This window comes from Herpailurus yagouaroundi, unplaced genomic scaffold (assembly GCF_014898765.1).
Source record: "Herpailurus yagouaroundi ecotype Mexico unplaced genomic scaffold, PumYag 100, whole genome shotgun sequence".
Lineage (NCBI taxonomy): Eukaryota > Metazoa > Chordata > Mammalia > Carnivora > Felidae > Herpailurus > Herpailurus yagouaroundi.
Window position 1 is genome coordinate 16629729 of NW_024412391.1, and position 15241 is coordinate 16644969.

The 15241-nt window shown below is 39.1% G+C and overlaps 1 protein-coding gene across 5 annotated transcripts in view; it reads left to right on the forward strand.

The window, feature by feature from the left end:
• The window catches only part of UBE2H (ubiquitin conjugating enzyme E2 H), a 103215-nt gene that overhangs the window by 46790 nt on the left and 41184 nt on the right, over positions 1–15241 (forward strand). For 3 of the 5 annotated variants that reach the window (XM_040471984.1, XM_040471982.1, XM_040471981.1), the window contains 2 exons: positions 10171–10247; positions 11367–11441. In XM_040471984.1, coding sequence (XP_040327918.1) covers positions 10171–10247; positions 11367–11441 — 152 coding nt within the window. Of the gene's footprint in view, positions 1–5439; positions 5482–10170; positions 10248–11366; positions 11442–15241 lie in introns of all 5 variants that reach the window. The other 2 variants (XM_040471983.1, XM_040471980.1) reach the window with 1 other exon arrangement.

The following is a 15241-nucleotide window of genomic DNA, read 5'->3' on the forward strand; positions in this document are numbered from 1 at the left end:
TGTGGGGGGTGGAGTGGGGCTTAGATTTCCTGTATGTCTTTCTGATATATTTCCCTTTTCTAAAATCTATTTGAAAGAATTATTTTCTGTGACTTGTGACTCTTAATTTTTCTTTGGAGTCTTTTACTTTATTATTTGGAACTCTGGAAGCCGAATAATGCATCCAGGAAAAGCTAAGTTATGATGATTTTCCCATTAAAAAAAATAACATTTACTTAGATCTTGCCAGTGTTTACTTTGGTTTCTGACATGGAAGCTTTAAATGAAAGCATAACACTTGAGGGAAAAAAATCTCTTCTAAGGCTAGTGTGATTTATAGTCTGCTGGGTGGTAATGAACATGCTTGCTGTTTAACCTTGTTATTACCCATTGAAATTTTTGACTATGTAAAAATTTTGAAACACATGCTACCTAAAAACGTAGTACATGCTACCTTTTACCCCTTAGATAAAGTATCTTTATTCAGTATATCCTAGTAGTCAAAGTTTTTTGCTTTACAAGCTTCTGGAGAATACATACTTATTTTGAAAAGACTTTTTAAATAAGTGATCACTCAATCACTTAGGTTTCTGGCAGTTACAGTCAACTAATTTAGTTGTAAACCTGCAGACAAACAACTGGAAAAGTATATTGGGGCACCTGGGTGGCTCAGTTGGCTGAGCATCTGACTTCGGCTCAGGTCGTGATCTCGCAGTTCATGAGTTCGAGCCCCCGCGTTGGGCCCTGGTGCTGACAGCTCGGAGCCTGGATCCTGCTTCAGATTCCGTGTCCCCCTTTCTCTCTGACCCACCCCTGCTTGTGCTCTGTCTCTCTCTGTCTTTCAAAAATGAATAAACATAAAAAAATTTTTTTAAGTGTATTTTATTTATTGGAGAATGTCTTTTTTAGAATTTTTTTTTCTTAATTAAATTTTATGGGGGCACCTGGGTGGATCAGTAGGTTAAGCATCTGACTGTTGATCTCAGTTCAGGTCTTGATCCTCAGGGTCATGAGTTTAAGCCCCGCATTGGCTTCCATGCCTACTTAAAAAAAATAAGTAAAAATTAAAAGTTCATAAACTTTGGTTATCTGATTTTGATAACCACCATAGATAACATTTTAAAGGATGGTAGCCCACTAACAGCTCTCAAACATAGCTAAAAACAAACCAAGGGGGATGCCTAGCTGGCTCCATGAGAAGAGTATGTGGCTCTTGATCTTGGGGTTGTGAGTTTGAGCCCCATGTTGGGGGTAGAGATTACTTAAAACAAAAAAACTTAGGAAAAGCACCTGCCAATGCCTCCATAACAGTATGGGAAGTTTCTATTTCACAAAATAAGCATATGCCTTGTTAGTTCCAGATGACGTCATTGTATTTTGTGGTGCCATATAGCAGCCATTATTCATAATGAAAACATCAAGAGAGGATGCTTGTTTTGTTTTAGTATTCTCAAGAATGTAGAAGAAAACTTAATTTTTTAGATATTAAAAAAGATTTTGCTTAAGTAAACTTTAGTTCTGTGGAAACTAATCTCTAGTCAGTTTTGTATATTTTTTACATTAAAAAAAATTGAATTCCTGAGGTGCCTGAGTGGCTCAGTCGGTTGAGCGTACGACTCTTGATATCAGCTCTGGCCATGATCCCAGGGTCCTGGGATCGAGCCCTGTATTGAGGTTCTCTCTCCCTATGCCCCTCCTCCCCCACCCCCACCCCAAAATTTGAAATCCTGTTGTGTCAGATACTGGGCCAGGTACTTTTCTTTGTAGGTATTTTATTTCATCTTCAACAATCCTGTGAATGAGGTAGAAATCCCTCCTCAGTCACCCACTGCCCCCCCCCCTTTTTTTAAAGATTGGGAAATAAGCTGAGAGTTAAGTGATTTACAAGATAACTCCTTAAAATTTTTTTTTCACTGTTTACTTATTTTTGAGAGACAGAGCATGAGCCCCAAGCTATCAGCACAGAGCCCGATGTGAGGCTCGATGTGAGGCTCGAACTCAAACTGTGAGATCATGACCTGAGCCGAAGTCGGACGCCTAACCGACTGAGCCACCCAGGCGCCCCTCAAGGTGACTTTTTAAATCACAAGTGTTCATCTGCTTATAGTATATCGTTGCTTGGTTTATCCATTTATACTTCAAATTTTGTGTGTTCAAAACCGAACTTAGCCTCTTCCATAAAAAATTTGTCCCTTCTGTCCTGTGTTCCACCTTGCCATCAATAGTATCACCTCTGCTGTCCGACAAGGCTACAACTATAGTCAGACCTCAGATTGGCAGTTTCAGGTCATGCCTGTCTTGCAACTTCATATGTTCATTTTATATAGTATTGATTGAGTCCCTACTATGTGCCAGGCACTCTTCTAGGCTCTAAGAATGCAGCAGTGAACAAACCAGAGAATCCTTGTCCTTACGAAGTTTGCATTGTATAGTAGGAGACAAGAGATAAATAAAATACATAGTATATTAATTAGTTGCTGGGAATGTAGCAGCCTGTGGTTGTAAGTAGAATGATCCCAGAAAGCTTCACTGAGAGACATTGGAGCACATGTGCTCTGTTTACATTTAGAAATGAGATTGACTTAGAAATCTGGTTTTTTGGTTTCCCACGAAAATGAGATACTCTAGCAGCACTGGAGCTGCTTTCTATCAGCTATGCTGTGTCTAGTCAGTTGCAAAGCCTGAGAAGTCTCTCTAATCTCTCCCATCATTCCCATGGCTGTTACCTTAGTTGAGGCCTTGAATGTTTCTTTTCTGCTCTTTTGCTTTAACTGTTTATCACCCCTTCAGCCAGTCCTACACACCACAGCTCAGGTATCTTTGTGTAAAGCACAGTTGCGTTCATCGTGCCTAGGAATACAAACTGTCTCTGTTCACTGTATAAAATCCATACTTTGGGGCCATTGATAATCTGGTCTTGGCTTACTTTCTTACACTCCCCATGGTCCACTCATCACAATAAAAATGCAGTGGTCCCCATTCTGTGGACATATCCTGTGCTTTTCTGGTTTTGTTTTAAATGCCTCTTCCACCTCTGCACATCCAAATCCCATACTGTTCTTAAGCCCTGTGTAAATCCATCTCTGTCTATACCTGCAAACTAGAAGAAATCTATTTCTGTAGACCATAGTAGCACTTGGTGCAACCCTTTTTTACCTTTACTCTTTAACGTACAGATCTCCTGTTCCCTTGCTAAATTTTAAGCAGGTTCGTCCAAGAGTGGTTTGTGTTTGCCTTATGGCTCTTGTGTGTAGAATATTTAGTAAACCAACTTTTTAACAGAAATAAAGCCTGTGATCTTTTGTGGATTTAATAGATGCTAACAGTATATTCTCCATAGCTCAGCACAATAGATTCCTGTCACTTCATGTGGAAAGCTTAAAATATTTTGGAGGGTGATACAGGGAATAAAATCGTCTGAGTTTAGGAAATATGACACCTGCATATTGTTTTGTTGATTGCTCTTGGCATTGTATTATTGTCTCCCAGATTGAGATAAATGATAAAAATATGCCCTTATTCTTTATATTTTATTTCATCACTGGCAGAAGGCTTTTTCCTTCCCTATTACTGCCTTTCATCCTTTTCCCCATGCTTATTTTCTTGATAGCTTTTATTTCTGTTTTCATTATTTCTCTTTTCTGTAAAAGTCCTCCCCTCTCCTAATAAAAAGAATACAAACCTTTAAAAGCCTTTTTTTTTTTTTTAATTTAAACTTTCATCTCACCCAGGAGCCTCTGCTGTTGTACATGACCATTTTTCTTTACAGATGTACCTTTGTTTAAGGTATAAGTAATTATTGCCCAGAGGCTATTTGTCATAGGTATGCAAAAGCTATGCTCATATTCCTTCTGAGTGGTTGAATTTTTCTTAGACATCCTTTTGAATTTCATTCATCTAGAATGTCACTTGTTGAGTTGCTACCTTGGCAGAGTATTCTTCTCATTTCAATAAGAAGTCTTTGTTCTTTTACGTACTGGATCATTTGCTGCCTTTTTCTTCCTCAGACTAAGTACTGGACCTCAGGAAAAAATGTTGGATTGTTTCATAAGCTTGCTTTTTTTTTTTTTTCCTTTAAATGTTTGTTTATTTTGACGGGGGGAGAGAGCGCACACGAGAAGGGGAGAGGCAGAGAGCGGGGGAGACAGAGAATCTCAAGCAGGCTCTGCACTGCCAGCACAGAGCCTGACGTGGGGCTCAAGCCCATGAACTATGAGATCGTGTGCTGAGCTGAAAGAAAAATCAGATGCATAACCGATTGAGCCACCCAGGTGCCCCGCCCCCCCTTCATAAGCTTTTGAGAAACAGCTACAGCAGCTAAGTTCTTCTACACTGTTAGAACTTTCCTTATGGAAAATTTCAAACATAGAAGAACAATGTGGTGACTGCTCCCCCCTCCAGGCACCCATCATTCAGATTCATTAATTCCTACCTCAAGGCTTCCGCCATTTCTTCTGTACCCCTTTCCTAACTCTGCCCATACTGGGTTATTTTAAGGCAAATTCTAGACATCATATAGCTTAGTTAGTAAATATTTCAGTGTACATCCCTAAAGGAGGATTCTCTATAAACATAACCCAATATTATTTTTGTGATACTTTGCACATTAATGGGTTCATAAGACACGCTGTGTTTTTATTAAGAATACCAGGTAGTAAATAAAGGTTGGCAAGTTTCTTCAACTTTCAGAATGTGATTAATCTCAAGGAGGGTTGGAAATAGACTGGTCTGAACATATATAGAGAAAGCCACACAGATTGCTTCTACTTTCTGTACAGAAGCACATTCTTCACCCCAGTCCCTTGCTTCCATGGACACAGCTCAGGGAGGCCACCCTCATTTATTTTATAAGCTCATTATCAGTAAACTTAGGAAACAATGCTGTCTGATTCCTAGGTCTTTGACCTGTTAAGGTCAATCCTGTGGCACAGGCTTTTAGCCCTTGGCTCTCTTTCTGGAAAATTCCAGAACTATATAAAAATCATTTCTAAAATCCCGATAGACACGTTTTGCCAAGAATGTCAGTTATCTCTTGACAGTTTGGCATTAACCTTTAAATATTAGATTGTGTAATCATAATGCCATTCAGGGGAAATAAGGGGGTGGGTGGCTGGCATTTTAAAAGTGAAATGAACTTGGGTTCCTGGGAATGTTAATCATTATTCTACCAAAAATGCTGATAGTACTTAATAGTGAAATGCTAAGTAAGTAAAACGCAGTATTTTGCGAACAGCTTAGATCAGAGGTGAGTAAAATGTGGCTTTATGCGTTTAACATATTTTTACCAGAACAGTATCTGAAGGTTATTTTCTGCTTTTAAGCTTTGAAACTGAGAAAGTAATGAAGAAACCTTCTAGTGAGCTCTTGCCAGTCTACTAGCCTGATCAGAAAATAGATCATTATTTTTGTCATTGTAACCTGCCTTCTCATTTGCCTTCCTTGCCCTTGACTTTGCAGCAGAGAGGAGAAAGAAACTCGCGGCCTCTACCATAAACACACATGGTAACAGCAGTCAAGTAATTTTATATTTTTTGTGGGCAAGTCAGTCATTCATGGTGATGAAATGGTTATTTTTAATGCAGTGTTTTTCTTTCAACTAAACTTAAATTCTTTTTTTCCATCTGATTTAGTTGTCTGTACCATTCCAAGGCAGCATAAATTTAGCACAGCTTCTTCGTTTTACCAACTTGGTAGGAGTTTTAAAGGTTTCATTCAGCTTACTTGAGCTTTTCATATGAAATGGACTCTAAGAACTCTAATTCACTAATAATGTCTAACTAAAGACAGAGCCAGTATATCTGACGTGGAAGACCATACCAGGGATTGTGGGAAAGGGGAGGTTTGGAGCATTGATTTCCTTAAAAAAAATTTTTTTTAATGTTTATTTTTAATTTTTGAGAGAGAGAGAGCACAGGCAGGGAAGGGGCAGAGAGAGAAGGGTGCAGAGGATCCAAAGCGGGCTATATGCTGACAACAGAGGAGCCCAACACAGGGCTTGAACTCACCAATTGTGACATCATGACCTGAGCTGAAGTTGGGTGCTCAACCAAGTGAGCCACTCAGGTGTCCCCAGAGCATTGATTTCTAATCTCATTTTAACATGACTCTTTGGAGAGTAGATAAAAGCATGGGCTAACTCTCAAACAGGTCACAAAATGGAAGAAACCCAGATTTATTGCAGCCATGTAAAGGATAGAAATGATCTCAGTTTTCTAGAAGAGCCATCCATGTGGATAACAGAATTTTAAGTGATTAAGAGTAATTGCTGTCAGGGGCACCTGAGTGGCTCAGTCGGTTGAGCGTCCAACTTTGGCTCAGGTCATGGTCACACGATTTGTGGGTTCCAGCCCCTCGTCGGGCTCTGTGCTGACAGGTTAGAGCCTGGAGCCTGCTTCTGATTCTGAGTCTCCCTCTCTCCCCCCCCCCCCACATTCTCCTTCTCTCTCTCAAAAATAAATATTTTAATCAATGCTACTCATAGCAAGTTAGTTCTGGCTAATGAGGAATGCTGCTTCTACAGATTTTTATATTTAAAAAATTAGTTTATGACTTCTTTCGTTAAACTCATTTAAATTTCTGCCTTACTCTATTCTTTCATTATCCTTGTGAATTTATTTGGTTTTGTTTAATGACTGGGATATCTTTATCTGTACTACTTTATTCAGTTTACTACTACTGGATACCCCAAGCTGAGCAGAAACGTACATTGGAAGAGCTCTGGGTGGGGAGAGGGCATCAGTAAACACTAGTGAAATAAGAGAGTTGGACGCCTAAGCATCTGAGCCACCCAGGCGCCCCTAATTTCCATTTTTAAATTTCACATATTCCAGTAAACATATTTGCACGTTTCAGATATACTTTGACTTACTTTCAGTAAACTTTTGGTTAGACAATAGCATATATATATGAAAAATTGTTTTTGTAACTCAGTGATAAATGAAACAGTAATGGTTTAATCAGCACCCCAGAAATCCCCCTCAAACCACTTCCCGGTGCTCACAATCTCCACTAGGGTAGCTACCATCCTGATGTCTGACACCGTTGATTTATTTAGTCTCTTTGAAATGTGTATGGCTGGAATCATATTGTGTCTACTCTTTGGTATCTGGTTTCTGTCACTGTCCTATCTGGGAGACTCATGCACTTAACATGTTGCAATTCATTTTTTATTGCTGTGCAGTATTCTGTTGGGTGACAACCGTAAGTCCTTTTTATTATTGGGGAGTCTCTGGGTCATAATCTAATTTTTGGATTTGTAAGTAGCACCGTGAGCATCCTTGAACCTGTGTTTTGGTGATCACGGCTATACCTGACTATTGGGAGGGTGCACGTGTGGAGCTTTACCACGCCAGCGGTTTTCCAGGATGGTTGAAACTGTGTCACACTCCCACCAGCAGTTTCTGGTTATTTTTTTTATAAAATAACTTCATAAAAGGGAAATTTGAATAAAAGATAAATGCATTTTGAGTTTTGGAATATAGTGTTAAATTTACCCTCAGGAATACTAATTTGTATTCCACTGAACACGAGGTTTTCATCAGCTCTTTCCTCTTTATCAGTGTATAGTGGAAAAGAGTGGAAAATGTGTGATTTTTAAACTAATGAGTTGAAATTTTTTTAGCTTAATTATGCTCATTCAGTTTTCTTGGCTGTTCTTGTCTTTTCTTTGTCAAGGTGTTTCTCATGTTTCTTACTGCTTTGTAATAACCTTATATATTTTAATTCACACTTTTTGGTCATATGCTATAGTTTTTTTTCCTTCCTAGGTTGTCCTTTGTTTTAATTTTGCCTTTTATGGGGCGCCTGGGTGGCTCAGTCAGTTGAGTCTCATTTTCCCTCAGGTCTTGATCTCTGGGTCATGAGTTCAAGCCCTGCGTTCGGCTCCATGCCGGGCTTGATGCCTGCTTAAAAAAACGTATACATACCTATTTTTTTGTCTTTTACAATACAAAAGTTTTACATGTGTGTTTGTGCTTGTATCTGCTAACCTTTTCCTTTCTGGTTTCTGGCTTTGGTGTCGTTCTTAGGAAAGCCTTTTTGCCCCGAGATTATTTTTTTATTTTTAAGCGTTTATTTTTGAGAGAGAGCACAAGTGGGGGAGAGGTGGAGAGAGAGGGAGACACAGAATCTGAAGCAGGCTCCAGGCTCTGAGCTGTCAGCACAGCTAAAGTCAGATGCTTAACCTACTGAGCCACCCAGGAGCCCCCAAGATTATTTTTTAAAAAGTCTGTTTTCTTCAAGGGCTTTATTGTGTTTAATTTTGTTTATTGTAACTAGGTTTAACTTACAACACAAGGTGCTCTTTTGGCTCTTTTGTTTGTTTTAAGACAATTTAAACCTGTTGTACGTTTATTTATTACAAAAGCATTAGCTTTGGAATATTTTGCCAGGTGACAGAAGGTGACTAGTCAGGTAGAATTTACCCCAAAGCATCCATGAATGTCTCATTTGACCAAGCGAGAATTGAAGCCCATTTTACAATGTGGATACTATTTGAGTCCTTTCAGCGTGCATGTTATTAAAATAGTTTTCATTTAGATGGGGCGCCTGGGTGGCGCAGTCGGTTGGGCGTCCGACTTCAGCCAGGTCACGATCTCGCGCTCTGTGAGTTCGAGCCCCGCGTCGGGCTCTGGGCTGATGGCTCGGAGCCTGGAGCCTGTTTCCGATTCTGTGTCTCCCTCTCTCTCTGCCCCTCCCCCGTTCATGCTCTGTCTCTCTCTGTCCCAAAAATAAATAAACGTTGAAAAAAAAATTTTTTTTTAAAAATAGTTTTCATTTAGAAAAGAATGAGATCAAAGTAGCATAAACTAAATTGTGTTGTTACATGTCTTCAGCGGAGATTGTTCAAGGCTCTTCAGCAAGGCACTTTCCCAAAAATACACCCAGCCCCTCTGTTTCGTGGCCCGTAGGACCACAAAATAAGAAAGCCTAATATGTAATTTCAAATCTTTTAAAAAGACCGTATTTCTTTATATAAGAGAATGTTTTTTTACATTTCTTTCAGTTCTTTCCCTTTGTATAATAGTACATGTAATTAAAATGTAATTGGCATTGCTGACGGAGAAAGATAAGACCAGTTTATCATAACTGGTTGTTAGGGGTTTAGTTGTTGTTTAATTTCATTGTGAGATTTGAGGGCCCTCCAAAGCCCAGCACCTAAAATTCCTGAGTCATTATTTGTTTGAACTACAAAACAGAAACATAAAACAGGTACGTATTAAACCAGTGGCTCTCATTTCTGATTCGGGTTGGTTTGATTCCTATAGCTGAATATTAGTACCTTAAAGAGGTGAGAGTCTCAGGGACAGGCAAGTTTTTGAGGAAGAGACCACAGAAGTGTTGCTCCTGTGAGGAGAGCCCTGGCATGCACCAGAACCCAGAGGCCAGTCTAAGGGGCAGAGAGATTTGGAAGGGAGAGAAAGCATAGGTGAAAGGAAATACTACAGACAACATTTTGGTTTTTGTTTTTTTAAATATTTTGCTGGTCTTTTGCATTTAACAGTACTTGTTAGCAAGGTGGCATCACTAATTATTTGATTATTCTCCAAGCCAGGGGGAGAACAGGTGGGGACTTGGCTTATTAGTAAATCCATAATTTTAGGAGCACGGCATTTATAGTTTAGGAGAATCAGTGCTATGCTGAGTATTTGAATTTGACTAAAGGGAATAATGGAGTTTATGTTAAAGGGTCACTGGGAGTAGGTTGGGGAAGAGAGCTCACAGAGGAGAGAAAAACTAAAACTAAGTGCCTGTTTTTCATTTATGTGTATACATTATGTACATGCATTATATCCAATATACATTATGTATTGTATATACATATACATTATGTATATACAAAATGCAGTCTTACACATTTTACATATTTGACCCATTCAGTCCTTACAGAAATTCTATGAAGTGGTGTTTCCCGGTTGTCAAAGAGTGAGTTCATGTTATTCTGCATGGGCCTGCAAAACCAGCAAATGGCGGTCATGGGATTTGAACTCCAGCCTCTGAATCTAAAGCTCATTCCCTTTCTTTTCACAAGAGTATATATTGCCTCTTAAGTGACCAGAGTGACTATGTATATTTTATATTGTCAGTTTCATATCAAATGTTGGTAACACTTTACATAGCATATCTTGGGGATATCATCTTTAGTTCTAGGTAATATAAAGCCTGTGTACTTTCCTTTACCTTCTGCCTTAGCATTGAGAGTAAGCATGAGGTTACGATCCTGGGAGGACTCAATGAATTTGTAGTGAAGTTTTATGGACCACAAGGAAGTAAGTACATATGTTGATGTGCGCTCTTCTTTTTCTTTTCTCTCTACTCCTTAATAAGTAATGAGAACATCAGTGACAGGTGGTGGCGGGGTAGTATTTGAACAGTAAATTTAATGCAACTGTAGAACCAGTGAGGAAGTCTTGCTTTTATCATAACTCTTTATATGCTTTTCTCTTTTATCTCCATGCGACAGTATTAAACATGAATTGTGAATACTCTTGTTTATTTTTATTTATTTTTTAATGAGGGGCTACTCAGTGGATGGTTTGGGGGAAAGTTTCATGTATTTTTTCTATTTCTGTTTTTGGGTTTGGTTAGGGGTGGTCAACAGGGTAGATTGAAATAGGAGGCTGTTATTTACCAATTAATTGAATAGTGCTTAATACTTTACAGAATCAGGTAAATGTAGGGGAGAAATGAGTCTTTGCTTATTTTCCAAGCCTAGATCTTTAAAAAATATATATTTCTTAATATTTATTTATTTTTGGTAGAGAGAGGGACCAATCAAGAGCCAGGGAGGGGCAGAGAGAGAGAGAGGGAGACACAGAATGTGAAGCAGGCTCCAGGCTCTGAGCTGTCAACACAGAGCCTGATGCAGGGCTCGAACCCACAAACCCACGAGCCATGAGATCGTGACCTGAGCCAAAGTCAGACATTTAGCCAACTGAGCCATCCCAGTGCCCCCAACTCTAGATCTGTTAAAGAAAAGTATTTTAGGGGCGTCTGGGTGGCTCAGTCGGTTAAGCAGCCGACTTCGGCTCAGGTCATGATCTCACAGCCCGTGAGTTCGAGCCCGGCGTCAGGCTCTGTGCTGACAGCTCAGAGCCTGGAGCCTGTTTCGGATTCTGTGTCTCCCTCTCTCTGACCCTCCCCCGTTCATGCTCTGTCTCTCTCTGTCTCAAAAACAAATAAACGTTAAAAAAAAATTTTTTTTAAAAGAAAAGTATTTTAATCTGAACATATAATAGCTACTAATTATGGGGTCCCTGACTCTTGAAGGAATTAATTTACAAGGTTTTCAAAAGAGATTAGGATTTAATGTTTCACCTTGACTCAGATTTGTTTTTTAATGTGGAAACACACAGTTACAATGTTTAACATTTTTACTTGTATTTCAGCACCATATGAAGGTGGAGTATGGAAAGTTAGAGTGGATCTTCCTGATAAATACCCTTTCAAATCTCCATCTATAGGTATGTGACTACTCAATTTGTCTCATTAGAGAGTTTTGAAATCAAAGAGAAAAAGGGGAAAAAAAGCCTACATTTTATGGGAGATAATTCCAGAAATGGTTATTTAACTGAATTTTTCCTTTTTGGGCTTTGGTTAATTAATTAGTGACTTTCTGTGGGACTTCCTAGTGTGACAGAAGATGGTGAAATGAACCCTTTGCATGATTGTAATGATCATAACTCTAGATTTTTCTGTCAGGGTAAGATTAAATAATCTTAAAGGCCCACTGTCCATTCAGGCTGAGTAGTAAAATAATAAACATGTCTTAAGTCTCATTTTAATTGCTAGATTATTGGAGTTAATGTTATGTAGTGTCTATTCTAATTCTGTCATTTAAAAATCCTCTTTAGATCCTCCTTTGCTTTTTGTTCACTCCAACTCTGGGTACCTAGCAGTGAAATCACCCTTTTCCGTTCTCTCCACTCCTCATCGTTTTAGCCCCCTGAGCAGCTGAAGAAAGTAGAGTAGGAGCCTCAGTGGGATTGTATAAAGAGGTACTTTTTCTTCACCTTCATCTTCTTTCTGCCCTAATTGGTGATATTATTAACCCGGCACCCCCGTTAAGGCACTTAGTAACAATTTAGGCGTTTTAGCATCAGATGCTAAAGATGTATATTGGATTGAAGGTTGACACTTTTTTTTTAAGTTATTTATTTTGAGAGAGAGAGAGAGAGAGAGAGACAGTATAAGTGGGGGAGGGTCAGAGAGAGGGGGAGAGAGAGAATCCCAAGCAGGCTCCACACTGTTAGCGCAGAGCCCAATGTAGGGCTTGAACTCATGAACCGTGATATCATGACCTGAGCCGAAATCAAGAGTCGGACGCTTAACTGACTGAGCCACCTGGGTGCCCTGAAGGTCGACGCTTGTAAAACTTTTGAGATTGTGTAATGGTAGTAACTCAGCTAATTTAGCCTAGGTTTTAAAATTTTCATTCTAAAGATGATTTTGAAATATTATAAAATATTGACCAATTTTAGGAAAGAAGAAAAAAATAAAATTGGAATATATCATACATTTTTTGACAGTCACACCGATCCTCATGTTCAGATTGCCAGAATTCATACATCTTGCTACTGCTATGGGCTTGTTTCTGGAAGTAATGCTAGGTCTCTTGGAGTTTAGATACCACACACCGTGCCCACCCTTCAACAAAAGTTTTCTTTCTCCGCCCCCCTCCCCCAAAGAGGTGGACCAAAGACATCCTAGGCTTTATGTTTTGATTCTAGGCCCCCACCTTTCTGTCTAGGATAAGTAATGTGAAAAAGATAGGATCATTACAGACTGATTTTCATTCAAATGCAGCGGCTTCTCCAGCACCATCTAGCTACTTTCTGCTCTCCAGCTTTGTGCCTTAAAAACACTACAGAGCACCTATAACTCCTTCTTAGGCTGGGAACTCTCGGTGTTCATTTTAAGGATAAATTGGTGATTTCCTTTTAGGGTCTCTGGGCTGATTTTTCTAAACTCAGGGAGGGAGAAGATACTTTATGAATGATTCAATTGGAAATTTCCCTCTTGCTACAAGGGCCTCTGAGGTGTAGGGTTCTCAGATGGTGAAATAGGAAGGGAGCTGTGAGGTGTTGCATTTTTGAGATAATCCCCAAGTATATCTGATTTAATGCCTGTATAGTTGGGGCAGCACCCCTTCCTAGTTCCATCCCAGGGAGATGGAATGTGGTGTTACTCAGTTTGGGAGGGCTGTTCTTTCACGTTGTGGTTGCCTGTCCCCCATTCATCTCTTCTTTTGATACAGGCATCTGAACTTGTGTGTAGTTGAGCGGTATGATCTTCAAATCTTTACATGTGGAATGTCCACACCATATAAATTCATTCAGATATATTTCATAAGTGTCTGTTTGCTTAAAGACTAAAAGCATGCTGGATATAGTTTTGAGCCCTAAATTCCTAGTTAGAAAGAAAATAGTATAGCTGTTTAACAGGCAACTATAGAAAACAATTACATATCCTGTAGAAATGTAGTTATTTCTCAAACCTTATCTTACTTTTCCAGATAATCTGTTTCATCATAACTTTCAAAGTAAAAATGTCTTAACTTGGCCTGGTTTGTTTATTAACTAATGACGCAATAGAAGCCTATGTACTTTCTTAAATTAATGATGTAATATGAAATTGCTTGGGACAAATGACTAGGCTGATTTAACTTCTTCATAATTTTTCCTTTGCCTTGCTGTGCGCTTTTAGAACTTGGTAATGCTTACAGATGCATACCATCTTCTCTTAGGGAAGTAGGTCTAGTTGAAATATTTGTACAAGCTGTGTTTGTTTCCTCCAAAGGAAGGATTGCATAAGAGAGTTATAATCAGTTGTGTGTGGTGACCCATTTTCAGGTCATCAACAATGTAATTGTTGAATTTGCCTTAAACATTTTGAGAGGTAGTAGCTCATTTAGAATAGGCGAGGGGCGCCTGGGTGGCGCAGTCGGTTAAGCATCCGATTTCAGCCAGGTCACGATCTCGCGGTCAGTGGGTTCGAGCCCCGCGTCAGGCTCTGGGCTGATGGCTCAGAGCCTGGAGCCTGTTTCCGATTCTGTGTCTCCCTCTCTCTCTGCCCCTCCCCCATTCATGCTCTGTCTCTCTCTGTCCCAAAAATAAATGTTGAAAAAAAAATTTAAATTAGAATAGGCGAGGTTTCCTTTTTGAGTTGTATAGATAGTTGTAGAATTATGCAGAAGGGCAAGGAGATGAGATAAACCCAGACTTAAGGTTCTTTTTAAACCCTGCCTCTGTAGTATCTAGGCAGGCATACCCTTCTTCCTGAGCCAAATTTTGAGCTCTTAAATATTAAGATATGCAGGATTAAGCATCCTTAATGCTTAGATCCTGGAATGTTAAAAAAAAAAATTTATATATATATGTTTGGTATTTATTGATTTTTTGTAAATATTTATTTTGAGAGAAAGCGTGCATGCGTGTGGGTGAGGGGCAGACAGAGAGAGAGAGAGAGAGAGAGATTGAGATTGAGAGAGAATCCCAAGCAGGTTCCATGCTGTCAGTGCAGTGCCTGACTGGAGTTCAATCTCACAAACTGTGAGATCATGACCTGAGCCGAAATCAAGAATCTGACGCTCAACTAGCTGAGCCACCCAGGTGCCCCAATTGGTTGATTGATTGACTGATTGATTGATTGTATAAATGCTCCATATTCTTAGTATGAATGTAAGAAGGTCCAGGTGACCAAAAATAAAGAAAAATTAAAAGTGTCTCATAATCCTGTCCCTCAAAGGATATCATCATTACATCCTGGTATATGTACTTTAAGACAATTTTCTATGTACATTTAAGTACATATTCAATATAATTTGACATGCTTATCTTTCAGAGTATCCTTTAAATAAATTTTAGAGAGGGGTACCTGGGTGGCTCAGTCGGTTGAGCGTCCAACTTTGGCTCAGGTCATGATCTCACGGTTCGTGAGTTCGAGCCCCGCATGGGGCCCTGTGCTGACAGTTCAGAGCCTGGAGCCTGCTTTGGATTCTGTGTGTCTCTCTTTCTGCTCTCTCCCCACTCATACTCTGTATCTCTCTCAAAAATAAATAAAACATTAAAAAAAATAAGTTTTAGAGTTTTTCAGAAGTTACATGATTGCCTGAGTTATAAGTAAAAATGTTCTTTGAAAACAATTTATATCATTATATAAGTGTTGGTTTTTTTTGAAAATAATAATAAAGCTATCTCAAATTATCTTTGGAAAGAGAAGGAATATAAACAGACAATATATATAGAAGGAATATAAGCAGGTT